Source organism: Danio rerio, chromosome 16, assembly GCF_052040795.2.
Source record: "Danio rerio strain M-AB ecotype USA chromosome 16, GRCz13ab, whole genome shotgun sequence".
NCBI classification, from domain to species: domain Eukaryota; kingdom Metazoa; phylum Chordata; class Actinopteri; order Cypriniformes; family Danionidae; genus Danio; species Danio rerio.
This window is the reverse complement of record NC_141036.1, coordinates 16,828,862-16,850,831: the sequence shown is the minus strand read 5'-3', so window position 1 is coordinate 16,850,831 and position 21,970 is coordinate 16,828,862. Positions and strand designations below refer to the sequence as shown.

Sequence of the window (21,970 nt, the reverse complement as noted above, 5' to 3'; positions counted from 1 at the left end):
CAGCCAAGTGCTGCATTCAACAAGGTTTGCCAATTTCAAATTTTGATAAAAATCTATAACTTGAGGCTGTCTGCAAAAAGTTGTTCATGGATGATGCTATGCCTAAAGACATACACAAACTTTTAAAGATCAGAGCAGATACAAAATTTTAACATGTGCTTAAAAAAAGTCCATGGCTTGCTCATTAACTCAACAACATAAACTAAACAATTCACCAAAAATAAAACAAAGAGCAATACAATAGGAACATACAAAACACAACAATAAAAATCAAAATAATCATGAACCAAAATCAAAAAGAAATAATGAATAAAGTCAAAATGTCAAAAATAATTCCAGGCTGGAAAATGACACACTAGACAAAGGCAAACTAAACTAAAAGCTACTAGACTAAAAGCTAACAAAGTCAAGACTGGCAAAAAAAGCTAGATTTATTATTATTATTATTATTATTATTATTTAAAGCAAAGCATACAAGAAGAAAAGCCATAACAAACAGAAGACACACAAAAAAACAAAGAAAACAAACTAATTTTGTCTACAGGCTTAAAATATAGAATGTCAAGTAGATAAAAAATTGGCAAACAAACAAAAGCTTAAATGGAGGCTGAAGGAATGAAGCACCCAACAAAAGCAAACAAACATACAACCAAAATAAATAAAAGCAAAGCAGAAATGGAATGCCAAGTAAAGAAAGAAAGAAACAAACAAACAAATAAAAAGGTCAAACCTAACAATTAAGCTAACAATACAAAAGCAAACATAATCAAAAATGATGTCTGCAGGCTAGGAAAATTAAGTGTGTCAAACAAATGCAAAACACAAATGCTAAAAAAGGTAAAATAATCATTAGACTTGCATACAAAAATCTAAAACAAACATAAAAGTAAACAAAAAGCAAACGAGAAACACAAAGCAAAAGCAAGAAAAAAGCAAAATAAAGCTTAAAAAACTTTCTTTTTTGTCTTTAAATCACAAGAATGCTCTGCCAAAAAAAATCTAAAATAATCTTAAAGCAAATTATAAACTAAAGCCAAAGAAAGCAAAATGCATCACAATGCAAAACAAACAAACAAAAACCAAATAACAAAAACATTAATTTTTATTAAAACATATTTTTTATTTTCATTTTTAAAATGAAAGCAGCAAAAACTGTTTGTCTGCAGGCTGAAATAACTGAGTTTTCAAACAAAAAGCAAAACACAAATGCTAAAAAGGCAATTAATCCAAAGTGCACACACACACACACACACACACACACACACACACACACACACACACACACACACACACACACACACACACACACACACACACACACACACATACACAAGACAAATAAAACACAAAGCAATAGCAAGAAAACAGCAAAATAAAGCAACTTTCTTTACATGTGCAGACTGGAAGAATGAGGTGCCAAACAAAGGCAAAAAAAAAGTTAAAAACAATCTAAAAGCAAGTTAAAATTTAAAGAAAAAAATCCCAATAAAGCAAAACACATCAAAAGCTAACAAAGGCAGGACAAACAAACAAAAATCCAAATAAACAAAAAGCAAAGCAATCAAAAACAAGAGCCAAAACATTTATTTTATTTTATTTATTTTATTAAAATATTTTTTTCAACATGCTTGAAGAATGAAATGCTAAGTAAATGAGACAAACAAATGGTCAAAACATTAATGCTAACAAAACTAAAAGGAAAGCCAACAAAAAAGAAGAGAACAAAGAGAAAAAAAACAAGAAAAAGACAAAAAGTAAAAAAAAAAGGTTTGCAAACAAAAATACAAAACATGATACAATGATACAAAGCAAAAGCAATAAAAAGCAACCTTTTTGTCTTGCGGCTGAAAGAATGCTGAAAGAGTACCAAGCAAAAGCAAATAAACTAGAAAGTAAACAAAAAGCAAAAGAAACAAGTAAACAAAATAAAGCAACCTTCTCCTTGTATGCAGGCTGGAGGAATGGAGTGCCGATGTCCCCCTTCTCCCCAAGGAGGTTCTGGTATTCCTCAGTACACAGCTCTGGCACAGCGCCCTCCACATGTCAGGGCAGGACCAGAGCATCACTGCACCACATCCTCTGCTCCTTATCAAGTTCTTCATCATCATCTGCAGGTAAGTTCTCGCCGAGCACAGATTTAACCATCATCATCATCATCATCATTCTCTTTGTGGCGTGCCCTGGTGAATTAAACCCCGGTTGTACAGCAGGAATACCACAAGGCAGATGTTTTATACGATTTTTACAATTTATAAGCATGCAATAATATCACTTCTGGTTTAAAATCATTGCTTACAGAAATATGGAGAATATAGACTCCGAAAAGACGCCTGGGTTTGTTTTTGAGACGATCAAGCTCCTGAACTTCTGTTTGGCTCAGGTAAGGCATCTGAACCATGTGGGAAATGTAGATTCAAGAATCTCCTTTTTATGATCATTTTGAGTGTCATTAGCTGTTTCCATCCAAAAATGCAAATTAAATTTACGCGCAAAAACAGGAATGTCGCATAAAAGATGTGCAAATAAAGCAGCGATTCCATGTAATTAGTCAAAGAGAACAGAATGGTCACTTCCAGATTAATTGGTGCCAAATATTAAAAATGGAATTTACTGTGGTAGGAGAAGCTGCGTCAATCTTTTCTTCATTTAATAAATGACTTGCGCCTCAGAAGACAAATGCCAACGCGCAATTAACGCAAGGTGGCGTTTGAATGCGTAAGACGTGGAGCACAGGAGCTCTTGATTCTGAAGTTCATTGATAATACAATAACAATTATACTGAAAAGGTTACAGCGTTTTCGAATGACCAAAACAATGATTCAGATGTTTTACAATGTGCTCAGCCCGCTGGTTTGTCCATCCACACCAAGCGGCAACCTCCTGCTTTCCCTCGTGAAGCAAATACGGAAGTAACTAAAACTGCAATTTATCGACTCGCCTTGGGGGGCTGGCTTTACGAAATCCAGATGATTTCTGACTGCAATGGTAAATTGGCCAATTTTACAGCTGATAAAAGCATGTTTACAGCCTGGTACAAAAGATGGCTTTGGTGCATATAGCTAATTTTACCCTTCATGACAACTGTGAGGGGGTGAATGGTTTTATAAATCATCTGCTTTGTTTTTATTAAGTTATATTAAGCCTGTTTCCCAGAGATGGGTTGCAGCTGAAAGGGCATCCGCAGCGTAAAACATGTGCTGGATAAGTTGGCGGTTCATTCCGCTGTGGCGACCCCGGATCAATAAAGGGACCAAACCAAAATTAAAATTAATAAATGAATATTAAGTCTGCATAATTAAGGGCGTGGCCACTTGAGCGACAGCTAGGTCTCGCTGATTCTTGCTGATTAGCTGCTAAATTCTGCATATACATTGTATTTTTCTTTTGTTTTATGTGGCTTTACACAGTCAGTTGCCTTTTGAAATTATTTCCTGCAATTATCAGATACTATAGCATGCTGTGTGCACTTAATTGTGCTCACAGACCATTCACATAGCCTCCATTTTCCAGGTGTGTGCAATTATATATTTATACACCATCTCTATAAATGTATTTATTTTATTAAAGATCATTTATCACTTATAATTGTCTTAAGACCTGTAATGCACTCCAGAATATGACAGATTGATTAGCCGTAGGCTCTAGAACAGTCATCTGAAACGTTGTCATACAATGTTATGCCTGGATTTCATCAATAGCTTTGCATTTACTAACACAAACTATATTTGAAGTATTTGGAGGTAATTTGCATTTTCTTCCTGTAGAAAAACGTCATGACAATGTTCAGTAGCTCAATGTGTTACAACTGTGTTTTTGAAAGACTAAACATTTTATTGATATAGTGTACAACCTTGTGGTCAGAACACAAAGGAGTCGCAGATAATGAAGTAGTAAGCGTTTTTCCTTAAGAAAAACCTGTCTAAGCTAAATGCTAGCAGGTGTCTGTAGCTCCGCCCACGCTCTGCCTCTTTGCCCTTGTTTGATATCCTGTGGTCAGTGCGATGACGCACGAACAAAATGGCGATGGTTGGCCACGCCTACAAGCAGCTTCTTTTGCGTTATTCAGAAACCTATGGGTAAGGTCACAGATACTACGTCCAAATCTTTTACAGTCTATAATTCACACACTTTTTTTGTCATCACATGACTTTTTTAATGTGCATACTGGAGTTTGTTCGGTAAAAGTGTTCCCATCGTAATTTAAGCACATCTTTTCTTATCAAATAAAAAGTTTATCCTACTCAGTTATGCGTGTATTTTCAAATCGGATGCGCATCATAGTGTTTTTTTTTGCAACCGTTTTTTGTGCATATCCAATATGCGCATAAAAATATGTGGATGGAAACATAACTACTGTGGTGTTACCTGCATTTTTAAACTAGTTCAAGTGTCTTGCAAATTTAAATATTTTAAGCATACCAATCAAGCTTTTGTTCACAAGCTGTGTATTGCAATGCAGCTATTGTTATTATTACAATGCGCTTGCGATGTTATTGCAGGATTTTGAACTAACAGAACAGGTTTAATCGGAAAGCTTTGGGTGGAAGACCTCTGCTTTTTCAAAGGAATGTTTGAGTAAGACGTGTATTCACCAGACTCACTGTTTATGTGCGTGTGTGTGTGTGTGTGTGTGACAGCTGAAGAAGCAGCCAGATGATCAGAGCACTTTACAGGCGGTGGTACAACATGGCCTGCTGCTGTGTGAAAATCTCTTTGACCCTTATCAGACGTGGAGGAGACGGCAGGCGGGGTGAGTGGGTTCATGTGTGTTATTGTATGTCTGTGAGTTGGGCAGGGTGTTAAACCTCAACAGGAATGCGTAGGAGTCATTTTAGCTCCACTTTAACAGTTAATAACACACCCAGTCCTTACCTTTCAGCTCTTGAGTCTTCTTCTGCTCAACTGTCTGAATGACACACATCATGAACTCCTCACAGCACTGATGCAGCTTTTCAGACAGCACTGTTCTTATCATCCATTAATGCACCTCATGCACTAATGTAGCTTATGAAAAAGTACAGCTTTCTTGGAATCTATCTATCTATCTATCTATCTATCTATCTATCTATCTATCTATCTATCTATCTATCTATCTATCTATCTATCTATCTATCTATCTATAAATCTATCTATCTATCTATCTATAATATGTCTGTCTGTCTGTCTGTCTGTCTGTCCCTTCCATACATTCCATATGTTTGTCTGTCAATATCATTTTATCAATTCATACCTTCTATCCATCTATATGTCTGTCTACATGTCAGTCTGTTGGAATGATTTTATACAGTAAGTCTATCCATTAATCTATCTACATGTCTTTGTCAGTTTAATTTTATCTATCCATACCTTCTATCTATACCTTACAATATATCTGTATGTCTGCCTGTCAGTATCATGTTATCCATCCATCCATCTATCAATCCATCCCTTCCATCCATTCCATATGTTTGTCTATCAACACAATTTTATCTGTTCATCCATCCATCCATCCATCCATCCATATGTTTGTCTACACGTCAGTCTGTTGGAATGGTTTTATACAATATAGTCTCATCTATCCATCCATCGTCTGTCTGTCAATATAGTTTTATCCTTCCATTCACCCATCTCCATCTATACTGTATGTCTATGTCAGTATAATTTTATCCATTCACCCATTTATATGTCTGTCTGTTTGTTAATATTATTTTATCCATTCATCCATTCATCAATCCATCCAATTATATGTTAGTGTGATTTTATCCATCCATCCATCCATTTATACATCCATCCATCCATCCATTCATCCATTTCAAATTACCATAAATTACAACCACAATTAAATAATATTTGTGTTTAATAAATAGTAAGTTGTTTTTCATAATGAGAAAAAATCATTCAATCGAGATGAGTTTTCTGAAAATAATGGCACACTGCAGCTAAAACATGTCATAATTTATTTACCCTTTGTTGAACACAAAAGACGATAATTTGATAATTGTTGGAAACCCGGTAACCGTTGACTTCCATAGGATATATATATATGTGTGTGTGTGTGTGTGTGTGTGTGTGTGTGTGTGTGTGTGTGTGTGTGTGTGTGTGTGTGTGTGTGTGTGTGTGTGTGTGTGTGTGTGTGTGTATGTATGTATGTATGTATGTATGTATGTATGTATGTATATATATATATATATATATATATATATATATATATATATATATATATATATATATATATATACATCATCTGGGAAATATTTAGAAAATAAGTAAAAAAATTGAAGGGGGCTAATAATTCTGACTTCAACTGTATATATATATATATATATATATATATATATATATATATATATATATATATATATATATATATATATATATTAAGGGTGGAGCCGAACCCGAATACGGTATTCGGAAAGGCACGAATAGCGTGTTTTTACGAATACTTGATTCGAACAAATACTTGAAAAATTATTTGTATTCGGGAGCAAGAAAAACATTATATCAAAAAGCAGCGTTTCCTCATGAGACCACAGTGCATGCCCGCGTGAGTGAGTGAGTGAGTGAGAGAGAGTGAGAGAGAGAGAGAGAGAGAGAGAGAGAGAGACACACACGCTCAGTGCAAATCGCGCCAAAGCCCGAAACTGAAAGCAAGACGTGACTTTTAAGGGGTTGTTTCATATGGATTTATTAATCAATCTTACTGTTCAGTGATCGCAAACTGCCGTAGTTTATTAAAGACGCAAACCTCTCACTGCACGTCAGCTGCGCGCCTTCAGCAGACCTCCTCCTTCCTGCAGCACGAGAGCTTTATGATTGTTTATGCGCGCCTAAAGTGGCGGATCTGTCCGGTAAAATATCTGACTGCGTGTCACCGCATCCCTAAGGACTGTTTGGCGAAATATTTGACTGCATGTCACTGCATAACAAACGACTGAAAGGATATAACTAGAGAACTCTCCACTGTGCTAATGGGTGAAAGCGTATGGCAAGCCGTTTTAGCATTTAAACCTTGTTCAGACTATCCATAAATATATTTAGAGATATCTCTAATTATATTTTGACTTGTCATAATTATAATTCGACTAGTCAGATTGGAAATATCTGCAAATATATTATGACTGACTAGTCATATTCCTCCATTGACTTCCATTGAAAAATATTTGCAGATATCTCTAAATAAACAAACAAACAAACTTTGTGTCTGTTTTGTGGCAGGCAGATGATAATAGCAGGGCTGTATCTTTTAGTATTATGTAGAATACTTTTGTTCTGCCAGATCTCCCAGGCAGGGTTTTATTTAGATTTATTTAGTTAATATTAGTTTTTGGAATTCTGTCCACTGGAAAAAAGTTCTTTCAGAAGAAGAACAGTTTTTTGAAGTATTATTTGTTTTTATTCTGTCTATTCAGTGTCCTTCAACAAGAACGGTGGTGGTGGGGTTCATAATATTCACAATGGTATTTTATTAGTTGTTGGTTTAACCATGGATGAGATAATGGCTTCTATGTTATTTTCTTTTCAATGACATTTCTTGTCACATGTTCAAAAACAACAACCAATATTGCATGTCTATAATTTATATAATGGGTATAATTAAACAATACTTTCACTATAACGTAAATTAGAAGTGTAATAGAAAAAATATATATATTTGCGCCATTTTGAATTTTACTCGAATACAAATACAAATACAAATACTTTTCCCCCCTCAACAAATACAAATACAAATACAAATACCGGCTGCTCCGCACATCCCTAATATATATATATATATATATATATATATATATATATATATATATATATATATATATATATATATATATATAATTCTGACATCTAATAATTCTGACTTCAACTGTATATATATATATATATATATATATATATATATATATATATATATATATATATATATATATAAATCAATTTTCATTTTTTAGGGGGAACTATCCTTTTAATATCTTATATGATTCAGATTGACAATTATTGCAGAGCCCAGCATATTGCTTCTGAAATAAGAATGCATGAAATATTTCCATAAAGAGCTTTCATATATGTGTGCTTTTCAGGGAGGAGGTCAGTATGCTGGAGAGAAGCAAGTACAAATTTTCCCCTCTTGTTCTGCCAGAGGAGCTTCCTATGCTCTTCCATGGTATGTTGTCCTGCATTTTGACTTAATTGTTGCATTCTAGGAGAGATCACACATCCTACCTCTCAGGAGACAAAATGTCTTTTTTTTGTAAAGAATAGTGTATTTACCTTTCATCCACGGCGAATTACAGTCGACGCATGCCATTCATTAGATTTACAATCAGAATTGTAAAAGAAAGCAAACTCAACACAGCTCCCAATATGTGTCGACTGCTATTCCCTACGAACAAAAGGTAAATGCATGAGTCTCAAAACTGTGTCCCATAGGCCACACCTCCTCTCCCCACTGCCTGACTAAAAACACAGCTTTCGTCAACTTGTTATAGGAGAAAACAAATGCATTTTTAAGCCATAATACAAATAAATGAATAAACATAAATAACATTAAACAATGATTAACAGGCTTTTACAAATGGGGTTCAGCTTATCCCTATAGCATTTATATTATATGCTCATTTGTCTGCGTTGACATCAAAACATGAAGTTTGTTGTTTGTTCAGACTACTAATATTATTAAATAAGTTGAAACAATATAATTCTTGAGGTTTTTTTGAGACAACTTAATTGCTTTTTGTTCAATCCACATAAATTTGTAAAAAAATAAAATAAAATTGTAACAACTTAATTATTTCATGTTGTCCCAACACAAATTGATTGTGTTGAATCCTGCATTTTTTACAGTGTAGTAATGGCCAGTTATGCCTTTATTTCTAGCAATACAATTGTGTAGTAGTAGCAAAGAAATTACCTGCACTGTAGATTGCAGCCTACAGTTAATGGGCAAAACAAAGAACATAATCCTGAGAGTGTTGCAAGCCCAAGTGGTTATAAGCTCTGTGGAGCATCCTGCACACCTCCAGTGTATGTGGTTCACAGTTAAGCTGCATGTGGTCATGTGGTGAAGCAAACTAGTTTATTGTGCTGCAAAGGTGTTTTTCACCAACATGTTTTGTTTAGAATGTGATTGTGTCATGGGATTTTTAAAATCCAAATAAATGGTGGCCCTATGAAAACATATCAGGTATATGGAATGCAGAAAAGCTGCGCACCTTCAGCAAACCTCCTAATTCCTGCAGCACGAGTACTTTATGATTGTTTATGAGCGGCTGATCTGTTCAGCAAAATATTTGACTGCATGTCACTGAATGTCAAACGACATAACTAAAGAAATCTCCACTGTGCTGAGCGAGAGCGCTTCTGACCAGCGCATCATTGATGATGTAAGCGTGCCCAGGCCTGAATGTAATGTTAGTGCGGGCCGTCCGGGGAGACGGGAGTGGGGACAAGCGTGCTTTGGCCCAATTCAAGGCAACTGTACATAATTTGAGTACGCCCTAAGTGAGTGTCTGATGATTTTCAGATAAAAGACAAAATCTCATTTAGGTGTTTTTTTATCTGTTTTATTTTGGGTTTTGTTAAGTTTTTGTGTTTTGTTTGTTAGTTTTATTTTTTTTTTATAGTTTTGTAAAAGTAGTTTTGTTTTCTTTTTTTGTTTTAATTTTCTTTTTGTTTTGTTTTGCTTTTTGATATTTTCTCTTTTTGGTTTTATTTTGGTGTTTATTTTTATATTTAATAGTAGTTTGTTTTGTTTTGTTTTGCTTTTTGTTGTTTATTTTTTGTTTGATTTGCTTTGTTTTGCTTTGCTTTGCTTAGTTTTGTTTTGTTTTAGTCAGATTTTATTTTATTTTAGTGTTTTATTTCTTTATAGTGTTTTTTCTTTAGTGGTAAGTTTGTTAAGTTTTGTTTTGTGTTTTTTATTTGTTGATAGTAGTTGCAGTAAGAAGGAGAACAAAAGAATTTGTCTGATCTGCATTAATTTTAAGCAGCCATTAGTTTTTCTGTGGATATTGATTCTCATTTTATGACCCTTTAAAAGCAAAGTTTTATATAAAAAGCAGTTCACAAAAAATTTCCCCCTAAAGGAACATTCTGACAAATATCATTGTTCCACACTGACTTTAAAGACATGTGCAGTGTTTAATATAGGTGATTCAAAAATAGAATTACACGATTAATGGTCTTTTTATCTCCCCAAATAAAGAGCCATTTCTGAACTGCCTAAAATTGGATTTCAGTAGCTTCATTGATTTCTGCACAAAACCAGGGTTGAAACAAATTAGCATAATGCCAGTCGTCATTGGCGTCTTCTTTGACCTTTAAATACTTTACTTGTTGGCAGGAAGTTTTGTTTGTGTTGTCAACATGTCAAGAACAAATAATTTTTCTGCAGTACAAAAGCAAGTCCACTTTGCATGCACTTCTGATGAGAATATCAATGCAAAAAAACATAACCCGTTTTTTGTTGTTTTGTTTTCAACTTCATTTTTATTTAGTTTCATTTAATTTTGTTTTGTTTTCCTATTATTTTTATTTAGTTTCTATTCGTTACTTTTCAATTTCGTGTCATGTTTTTTGTTTTGTTTATTTTTTATTTTTTTGTTTTCTGTGTATTTTTGTTTTGTTTTGTTTTGTTTTGTTTTGGTTTTCAATTTCGAGTTTTGTTTTGTGTAATTTTGTTTTGTTTCATTCAATTATGTTTTGTTTTCTGTTTCTTTTTATTTAGTTTCATTTCGTTGCCTTTTCAATTTCGTGTCATGTTTAATTTTTATTTTGTTTATTCTTAGTTTTGTTTTCTGTGTCTTTTCATTTCATTTTGTTTTCAGTTTTGTTTTGTTTTGTTCTGTTTTGCAAATAATTTCTGTTAACAAAAGCATATCTGTGCAACTTAAGACAGAATTTGAATGAAATTTGCTTCTTGACAAAATGCATTACATATATCTGTGCCTTAAAACTTTAATGTCAGTTTTACGATTCTTGTGACTAAAAGATTAGCTATTCCTACAGAATACCTCCAAGACAGTGAACTAATCCCTGAACCACTGGTGGTGAGGCTGGTGCATCTACAGGGAGCTGTAATCAGTGGATGCAAGGTAAATTAGACCCTTAGGCCCTGTTTACACTGACATGTGTGAACGCATCAGGGGCTATGAGTGCTTTCTAAATGTACAGTATAACATTACTAAAACAGTATTGCATGCTGCCGTTCGTGTGTTTCAGAGAAATGGCCTTCTCTCCATCACCCCGCAGGCTGTGAAGGATATCATGTCTGTGTTGCGCTCCTGGTGCCTCTGTCCTGCCTCATCCCCACAGCAGCCCAGGGACCCTCAGCTGCTCAGGATGGCCCTTCGCTGTCTGACTGTAATGATCCATCTTCTGCACTCCAGCAGTGTGAACGAGAGACAGGTGGAGATCCGGAGCGCGCTGGACGATTATTTCCAACTGCTCAACTGGAACCGTCCACCGGACAGCCAGCAGGGAGATATGCACGCCTGGGAGGATAATCTCATTACCCTTCTTGAACATATGCTTAGTAAGCTAATATTTTATTACAAAATAAAATATAAGTGAATTTATAAAAAATAAAAATAAAAAAAAGATTATATATATATATATATATATATATATATATATATATATATTTGTAATGTAGCTGTGTGAACATAAACAACATCTCTGAATGTATTGAAAGACGCTCAAAGTTCAATGCAGAGGGAGACATTGGCTTTTACAGAGTTAGCTTAGCAAAGCCTACAGCGAAAAAATACATCCGGGTAATGCAATCACAAACCTTTCAGGTTACCCACATTCACCCCATGCGTCAAAGGGGCTTGGTCAGAGGCGATGTAATGTTATAGCAGCGAAAGCTAAAATGCTTTCCAAGCGCTGTTATTTCCACAAAGCTTCTTCTGTTTCTGTATTTAGGCTTCCAAGGAACATGACATGCTTATAACGGGAATATATACAATTTTTTATAAAGACACTGGTCAGAGCAGGCATGAGGTTCAGCTGTTTTTTCTTCATTTTCTGCCTGATTCAGGCTTAAACTGATATGGCTAACAGCTACTCTGACTGACAGTTTTTGCACAGTACAGGCATAGCACGTGCTAGTAGAGGCATGTCGCTTTCTGGTGACGTGGAGCCTATCTGAATCACAGCGCATTATGTTAGCTGACTAATCAGAGCCTTTCGAGGATGGGCCTTTCGGAAAAACTGGAAAATATGACAGTCGTGTTCATATTAGCTGAGAAGCTGTATATACATAAAGTAAGATATAGGAAAAAATAACATGATTTTTTTACAAATGAAGCTTGAGCACACATTGCTTTGCATCTTATAAACTCAACCAAGCCTTAAAAATACACTTTAGACCACCCCTTTAATTGTGTTAACTAGGCAAGCTAGGTTATTTAAGCAAGTTCTGGAGATGTTTGTGTGCATGTGTGTGTGTTTGTTTATTAATTTTTTTCTTAAACATTAAATTTTTAGGCAGCAGTTAGCTAGTTCTGACTAGTCTTTGGTTTTCTACTTTGACTCATTTGAAGCACCTATTGTTTTTTCTGGGTGGTTCCCATTTCACCACAGTTCCTCTCCAACTCGCATTGAATATTTCTGTTTGAAAAGAAAGCTTGTTTGTCAGTACACACTAAAACAATAACTAAATAAATGAATAGGGGCTGGCCAAAGATTAATCCCAATTCATCACATACATACATTGTCATAATATGTTTGTGTGTTAGATATATTTTTAATATTTATTTATATTTATTTTTAATATCTATATTGATACTCATACATAGAAACAAAACTATACAAAACATTTTATTACATAGATATTTAAATTTATAAATAATTTGTATCATTCCTATATATATATATATATATATATATATATATATATATATATATATATATATATATATATATATATATATATATATATATATTATTATTATTATTATTATTATTATTATTAAACCCCCTAAATTAATAGCTCCCCTGTTTTTTTCTTTTCCCCAATTTCTGTTTAGCAGAGAGAGGATTTTTTTCAACACATTTCTAAACATAATATTTTTAATAACTCATCTCTCAAAACTGATTTATTTTATCTTTATCATTTATTTATATATTCATTTGTTCATTTTCCTTCCACCTGCAACCCATCCCTGGGAAACTTCCATTCACACTAATTCACACTCATACACTACTGATAATTTAGCTTACCCAATTCACCTATTCACCTTTTTCAAGACACTTTTAAACAGCTTAAAGTGGCATTTAAAGGCTTAACTGGGGTAATTAGGTTAACTAGGCAGGTCTGGGTAATTGGGCAAGTTATTATATAACAATGGTTTGTTCTGTAGACAGTCAAAATATATATATAACTTAAAGGGGCTAATAATTTTGTCCTTAAAATGTTATTTAAAAAATTTACAACTGCTTTTATTCTAGCCGAAATAAAACAAATAAGACTTTCTCCAGAAGACAAAATAATATCAGACATACTGTGAAAATTTCTTTGCTCTCATAAACATCATTTAGGAAATATTTAAAAAAGAAAAAAAAAGGGGGGGGGGGGGCTACTAACTCTATGTTAACTGTATATATCAGAATATGAATAATATAAATAAAATAAAATATATGCATACCTGTGTGTATTTATATATGCATAATAAATATAAAGTGTACACATACTTAATGTCAAAACAAACTTTTATTTTGGACTTGATTTAGCGCGATTTAATTCCTGCCCCGCACTATATACTGTATATAAATATACTGTACAGTATATAATAAATATACTGTATACTGTGTATAATAATCTATTATATATATATATATATATATATATATATATATATATATATATATATATATATATATATATATATATATATATATATGTACTCATACTTATTAATATAATATGCATTACGTAATAACAATAATAATTATATATTATTTTTATTATTGTTATTACGTAATGCATATTATTTTAATGAGTATTATTTCCTGAGTTCCATTTTTTTAAAGCATTATGGGATTTATGAAAGGTACAGCATTTAAGAGTATTTGTCAAACAGCAACTGCTAAAAATGCATTTAAGACTCACTTTGTTAAATTACAAACATTAAAATATGTCAAATTCGACATCAAGGCCTAATAATGCAATTTAAATACATTAACCCATGGATCTCAAACTGGATTCCTGGAGGGCGGCAGCTCTGCACAGTTTCTGCACCAACCCTAATTAAACACAGCTGATCCAAAAAATCAAGATGTTCAAGACTAGAGACTATTAAACAAGGGTGATCTGAACGTGGTTGCAGCTAAAATCTTCAGAGCTGTGGCCTTCCTGAAATTGAGTTCGAGACAGATAAGATACAAGATACAGGAAACCATTAATTAATTAACTTCTTTTACAGTGCATCATAACACCTCCAAATTTCTTGCTTCTAGTTAATTAGCCACATCTGAAATTATCTCTTTAATTTGCATCATTAATTCAGCTGTTTAAAAGAAAAGTGTGTCTGAAGCCAGTGTAGTTTGATGTTTATTGTTCAGTCATTGATTTATCATAGAATTTACAACCTTGAAAGACTGCTGATATTTGAATACCGTCCTTTCATTAAGCCAATCATACAAAATATAATGTTTTGTTTGCTCTGCCTTGTTTGCTTTGTTAATAAGCTGCATGCTATATAGACAGTCTTTTGTATTTGAGGTTATTAAGTTCTGAAGAGATGTTTGCATTTTCTGCCATAGCTTACATGATGTGTCTAGATCTTTATCAGAGTAGATCTAGATCCATGTCTTGTTTTTTTTTTATTTCAAAAGCACATCAATACCGATTTAACATTTGATGTTAACCTTTATATGGAGACGAGGGAAAGAAAAACATGTTTGTGGTTTGATCTTAGAGGTTGTTTCCTGTGAACAAGTTTTTTTTGGTCTTGTAGTGAAAGAATCATTGTAAAACCAAATATCTATATCTCTCAATGTTAGGACTTTAGTAGAATTAAAGAAAATCCAAACCTGTAGGGTTTCTTTCTTCTGTTGAACACAAAGGAAGTTATGTTAAAAACTGGTAGCTATTGTCTCCCTTCAATTATTTGTTTCTCTTTGGATGTGAGTGCAATTTGAAATTTTAAATGTTTTTTTTTTAATAAATGGTAAGCTTGTTTTAATTTTGGGTAAACTTTTAAAATATAAAACCATTTTTTAAGATGTATCTGTCACTGTCTTCCAGAGCATTTAATGTAGTCAGTGTGATGTTAAATTATCTAATTATAACTAGAATAACGTTCGAGGTTACAGAAGTAACCCTTCGTTCCCCGAGGAGGGGAACGGAAGTGCCATGAATGGGAGGATTCGGATCAGAAGCCGCTTATCTGGAGAGTATTGAACGGGCCAATGAATGAAATTAATTGGCAGCGTAAGCTTGCGCAGGTGTGCGACATCTGCAATTATCTCAGCATATAAGCACACCTGAAGCCAGCAGACGCCATCCTTTTAAGCTGAAGAGACTTTCAAACAGCTAAGGGACAGTCATTATGGCGACGGAATATGGCACTTCCGTTCCCCTCCTCGGGGAACGAAGGGTTACTTCTGTAACCTCGAACGTTCCCCTTCGGTTGGGGAACTTCAGTGCCATGAATGGGAGAATATGGAAAGCGCCATAATGACTGCACCTTACCAACACCCCCGATGAGGAGATAGTCAAGCAAGCGTGACGCACCCACATCATGGGGGGCGCGGTCCTCCAACGTGTCCCTGGCCCTAATTTATCCTACTTCAACAGAAGTTTTACGGATTTAGATATATTTTTTGGGAAGTCGTGAGCATCTAGATAATTCTAGGAAATACGACAGTACGTTGGGAAGCGTGCAATCCCGATAGGGAGGACGCTGCGGAGGCCATCCGTTACCCAAGGGGGGGATAGATGGCAGAATTTACCTATGGACTAGCCCTAAAAAGGGGGAGTACGCATAGCAAAAGAGTGGTTAGCGGAGAGGGAAGACACGGGTCCACCCAGGGGGGGGACTTAACCGTGGCGGAATAAGCATATGGGATCGCCTAGTGGGGATCACGCATAGCAGGCACCTATACCCAAAACGCGGGCTGACCAGCGGGCAGACCTACAACGTAGTGGGCCAGCAAGTGACTCCTCCGCTGAGTCAGTGCTGGGGGCCACGGAGGAATCTGCAGGGCTCACCTGACGGGGAACTTTACTGACAGATAAAAAAGGCGCACGTACCTCCGTGTTAGGGAGAATGGCGCCGCAAGCGTGTTTCAACACCCTACCGAGTTGTCTCCTCAATCACCAAAGGGTTACCTAATACCCTTGAGGAAACCGGCTCCACTCGCAGATTGTAAAACCTTGCAAATGTGTTGGGTGTCGCCCAGCCCGCAGCTCTACAGATGTCTGTTAGAGAGGCGCCGCGTGCACGCGCCCAAGAGGATGCAACGCTCCGAGTGGAGTGTGCACGAACTCCCGGGGGACACGGCTGACCTCGACTCGAATAAGCGAGTGAAATGGCATCCACAATCCAGTGGGATAATCTTTGTTTTGATACGGCACTTCCCTGCTGCCGACCGCCATAACAGACAAAGAGCTGCTCAGATGATCTAAAATTCTGAGTACGGTCCACATAAATGCGCAGAGCGCGAACTGGACAAATTAAAGAAAGGGCTGGGTCTGCCTCCTCCGGGGGCAGCGCTTGCAGGTTCACTACCTGATCTCTAAAGGGGGTGGTAGGAACCTTGGGCACATAACCGGGGCGGGGTCTCAGGATGACGTGAGAGTAATCCGGCCCGAATTCCAGGCACGAGTCACTGACCGAAAATGCCTCCAGGTCCCCGACCCTCTTGATGGAGGCCAACGCAACCAGCAGAGCTGTCTTCAGGGACAGAAATCTTAGAGATACTGATTCGAGTGGCTCAAAGGGATCGGATCGCAGACTCGTGAGAACGAGGGCGAGATCCCAAGAGGGCATGAGAGGGGGGCGAGATGGATTAATTCGCCTAGCACCCCTAAGGAACTGGATGACCAGGTTATGCTTTCCCACGGTGCCGCCAGCTACCGCGCTATGATAAGCGGAGATGGCGGCCACGTAAACCTTGAGAGTGGAGGGCGACAGCCTGCTGTCCAACTTCTCTTGAAGGAAAGAGAGCACAACACTAATCTGGCAATTTCGGGGGTCTTCTCTGCGAGAGACGCACCATTCAGTGAAAAGACTCCACTTCAGGGCGTAGGCGCGCCTCGTGGAGGGGGCTCTAGCCTGAGTGATGGTATTAACCACCGCAGTCGGTAGGTTACCTAAGTCTTCCTCGCGTCTAGGGACCACACGTGGAGGTTCCAAAGATCGGGGCGAGGGTGCCAGATGGTGCCCTGTCCCTGAGAGAGTAGGTCCTCTCTCAAAGGGATCCGCCAGGGGAGGGCCGTCGCGAGGAGTGAGAGCTCTGATATCCAGGTCCGGTTGGGCCAAAGGGGCGCAACTAGCAGAACCTGTTCCTCGTCCTCCCTGACCTTGCACAGAAACTGCGCGAGCAGGCTCACTGGGGGAAACGCATACTTGCGCATGCCCCGAGGCCAGCTGTGGGCCAGTGCATCCGTGCCGAGAGAGCCCTCGGTCAGGGAAAAAAACAACTGGCAGTGAGCGTTCTCGGGGGAAGCAAACAGATCGATCTGGGCCTCCCCGAATCGCGCCCATATCAGCTGAACAGACTCGGGGTGGAGTCTCCATTCTCCAGGGCGTAACAGCTGTCGTGAGAGCGCATCGGCTGCACGATTGAGCGTGCCTGGGACGTGAATGGCGCGCAGCGATTTCAGCCGCGGGTGACTCCAGAGGAGCAGACGGCGGGCGAGCTGAGACATGCGGCGAGAGCGCATACCCCCCATGCGGTTGATATACGCCGCCGCCGCCATACTGTCCGTCCTGACCAGCACGTGTTGCCGCTCCAGCACCGGTAAAAAGCGGTGGAGAGCGAGGAACACTGCCAACAGCTCTAGGCGATTGATATGCCAATGCAGCTGGGCACCCTTCCAGAGGCCCGCAGCCGCATGCCCGCGACACACGGCCCCCCAACCCGTGTTGGAAGCGTCTGTTGAAACAACAACATGGCTGGACGCCTGTCCTAGAGGCACACCGGCCTGTAGGAACGAGGGGTCGTTCCAAGGGCTGAGGGCGCGGCGACACAGCGCAGTAACCGAGACCCGGTGTGTGCCCGCGTGCCATGCGCGTCTGGGGACCCGATCGTGAAGCCAGTGCTGAAGTGGTCTCATATGGAGCAACCCGAGCGGCGTGACGGCGGCTGCGGATGCCATATGCCCCAGGAGTCTCTGAAAGAACTTCAGTGGGACCACTAGTTTGCTGTCGAGCTCCCTCAGACAGTTCAGCAACAGGCGAGCGCGTTCCTCGGAGAGGTGCGCTACCATGGTGATCGAGTCCAGCTCCATCCCGAGAAAAGAAATCCTCTGCACGGGGGCGAGTTTGCTCTTTTCTCGGTTGACCTGAAGCCCCAGTAGGCGGAGATGCCGAAGCACCTTGTCCCTGTGCATAATCAATTGCTCCCGCGAGTGGGCTAAAATCAGCCAGTCGTCGAGATAATTGAGTATGCGAATGCCCGCGAGCCGAAGGGGCGCTAGGGCACCCTCCGCGAGTTTGGTGAAGACCCGCGGAGACAGAGAGAGCCCGAAGGGGAGGACCTTGTACTGCCACGCTCGACCCTCGAACGCAAACCGCAGAAATTGGCGGTGGCGTGGAAGAATGGAGACATGGAAATACGCGTCCTTCAGGTCTATGGCTGCAAACCAATCCCGAGGACGAACGCATTGGAGAATGCGCCTCTGCGTGAGCATTCTGAACGGCAGCTTGTGCAGACAGCGGTTCAAAACGCGCAGATCTAGGATTGGCCGTGACCCACCGCTCTTTTTGGGTACGATGAAGTATGGGCTGTAAAACCCACTCTCCATCTCGGCTGGAGGAACCGGCTCGATTGCACCCTTCGCCAGGAGGGCAGCAATCTCCTCTCGCAAGACAGGGGTGGACAGGGGGTTGACCCTGGAGAAATACACGCCCGTAAACTTGGGGGGCCGTTTCGCGAACTGAATCGCGTAACCGAGTCTGATTGTGCGTATGAGCCACCGCGAGGGGCTGGCCCGCGCTAACCAGGCAGGCAGAGCCCTCGCTAATGGAGTCATCGCTACAATCGCTGACGTACCAGCGGTGGAGCAGCGCGGAGTGGGTGTGCTGATCCGGGAAGCACGAGGGTCCCGCGGAAGAGCTGGAGGAGAGCGATTCGCTCTGGCTCCGCACCCTGACTCCGGAGAGGGGGCTGGAGGGCTGAGGAAAGGGAGACCGTCCCCCCAGCGCTCGTGAGCCACTGGCGAAGCACGTAGAGTCTGCGAGCCGGAAGGCAGCGCGTCCCGGACTGGCAGAACTCGTGCAGTCACATCCGGGGAAGGGAAAAAGTGCTCTTTTACTGATGTTTTGGTGGCACTGAAAAGTACCGTTGTTATCGGGGCCCCGCCCTCCAGCGGGGAAAGAGCAAGTTTCCTCTTCTCCGGATGGCCTGTCTCAGGGACGCTTCGCGGTCCGTTTACCGGACTTAACGGCGCCCTGGGCAGGAGGGGCTGCCTGCTTTCGAGGTGAACGCCGCGCCCGCTTGGCCGGAGGCGCAGGCGGGGGCGGGGCAGCACTCGTTGGCGGGCGCCCTCGGCGAGGAACAGCGGAGGTGGATGGCTCGGCGGGCGGAGCGGGCTTACGGCCACGCCGATAGATGACATTGCCCATCGCATCCGACTGCTCTTTCACCGCCTTGAATTCCTGGGTGAATTCACCGACGGTGTCGCCGAACAGGCCAGCCTGGGATATGGGCGAGTCAAGAAAGCGAACTTTGTCAACGTCGCGCATATCGGCCAGGTTTAGCCAGAGGTGGCGTTCCTGAACCACAAGTGTGGACATCGTCCTCCCCAGCGCACACGCGGCGGACTTAGTAGTCCGAAGAGCATAGTCGGTCGCGGTGCGCAGCTCATGTAATAAGCTTGGGTTGGACCCGCCCTCGTGCAGCTCGGCCAGCGCCTGCGCTTGGTAGCGCTGGTAGGTGGCCATCGCGTGCAAAGCAGAAGCAGCCTGGCCCGCAGCCTTATAAGCTCTGGCTCCGAGGGAGGCAGACAACCTACAGGCTTTGGACGGGAGGCGGGGCAAACCCCGCCACGTAGAGGCGCCGCGCGGACAAAGATTGACCGCGATAGCGCGCTCCACTGACGGGATCGCCTCATACCCCCTGGCAGCTCCGCCGTCAAGGGCGGTGAGGGCGGAGGCACTCGCAGCACGGGCAGAGAAAGGTGCCTTCCAGGACTGCGTGAGCCTACTGTGCACTTCCGGGAAGAAGGGGACGAGAGGCTTCGAAGGCTTCGCCTTCTGGTCCTCTACGTAGCACCCATCTAGTCGGTCCGGCCGCGGAGCTGGGGGATAAACCATCTCCAACCCCACGGCCGAAGCAGCCCGGGAAAGCACGGCTAACATGTCCGCTTCAGGATCCGATTTGACAGCGCTCACCTGCCCGGAGGGGGCGAGCGGGTCCGGATCTTCGTCGGACAGTGAAAGCCCACCCTCCGATGCCGCGGAGGACATCTGATCTCCGGTGTCAGCGAGTGTGAGAGCTACCATCTGGTTAGACGGATCACTCTCACCACCCGAAGCTTGGATGGAGCGCCGTGAGGAGCGAGAGGTCCGCGAGCCCGTGGGCGGCGGATTAGCTCCCGCTGAAACCCTCAGATCTGCCCGAGCGCCCGCTGCTTTTTTAGAGCAGGAGGCAACTGGGGTGGCTCGCTCTCTTGCGAAAGTTAGCCGCGATCTTAGCTGTGCAACGGTCATGGCATCGCAATGACGACATGAACCGCCCGCGAGCACCGCATTAACATGCTGGACCCCCAAACATGCAATGCAGTGATCGTGTCCATCATCCGGAGACAGGAAACCCCCGCATCCAGAAACGCACAGTCGGAGCGCCATCCTGAAAAGGACGTGCTGCACGACTGTGTTGCTCTTTTAGGAAAGTTGCAACTATACGCACCGCTCTGGAGGACCGGACCCAAAGAACCGCAGGCAAGGGAGTAACCCAGCTCGACCGTCTGCCACCGCGAAGACCCACTCTGGACCGGGAGACACACTCGTTCGCTCTGAAATGCTGATCAGCAAGAGGAACCCTCATCGACTCACTCAGAAAGGATCTGAAGCGAAAAGGATGGCGTCTGCTGGCTTCAGGTGTGCTTATATGCTGAGATAATTGCAGATGTCGCACACCTGCGCAAGCTTACGCTGCCAATTAATTTCATTCATTGGCCCGTTCAATACTCTCCAGATAAGCGGCTTCTGATCCGAATCCTCCCATTCATGGCACTGAAGTTCCCCAACCGAAGGGGAACTAGAATTTTGCAACTAGAAAAAATACTTGACATTGTATGTCAACTCTAACAAATTTTAATAATAAAATAACATTTTAAAATTTTAAATAAACAAAGTTAAATAATAGTAATCACCATAATAATAATAATAATAATTATTATTATTATTATTATTATTGTTTACATGAACAATACATGGTTGTTGTTAATATAATAATCAACATGTGTATTATTATTATTGTTGTTGTTTTTGTTGTTGTTGTTATTATTATTACTATTATTATTAGTAGTATTAGTATTGTTATTACTTTACATTGTGTATGTCAACACCAACAATATTGTTTAATGAAAAAAATACTATTAAGAAAACATTATTATTATTATTATTATTATTATTATTATTATTATTATTATTATTATTTTTTTTCTTTTTGGCTAAGTCCCTTTGTCAATCTGCAGTCACCACAACTTAATGCACCGCCAACTTACGAACAATTTAGCTTACCCAATTCACCCATATCGCATGTTGTTGGACTGCGGGGGAAACGGGAGCACCCGGAGAAAACCCAAGCTGATGCGGGGAAAACA

The 21,970-nt window shown here is 40.2% G+C and overlaps 1 protein-coding gene across 8 annotated transcripts in view; it reads left to right on the top strand.

Annotated features, from left to right (window-relative positions):
* Window positions 1-21,970, top strand: part of nbeal2 (neurobeachin-like 2) — a 167,817-nt gene that overhangs the window by 40,419 nt on the left and 105,428 nt on the right. For all 8 annotated transcript variants that reach the window (XM_087284946.1, XM_087284943.1, NM_001442819.1 and 5 more), the window contains 6 exon segments: window positions 1,953-2,114; window positions 2,299-2,380; window positions 4,638-4,750; window positions 8,052-8,134; window positions 10,978-11,063; window positions 11,191-11,503. In XM_087284946.1, the coding sequence (XP_087141072.1) occupies window positions 1,953-2,114; window positions 2,299-2,380; window positions 4,638-4,750; window positions 8,052-8,134; window positions 10,978-11,063; window positions 11,191-11,503 (839 nt within the window).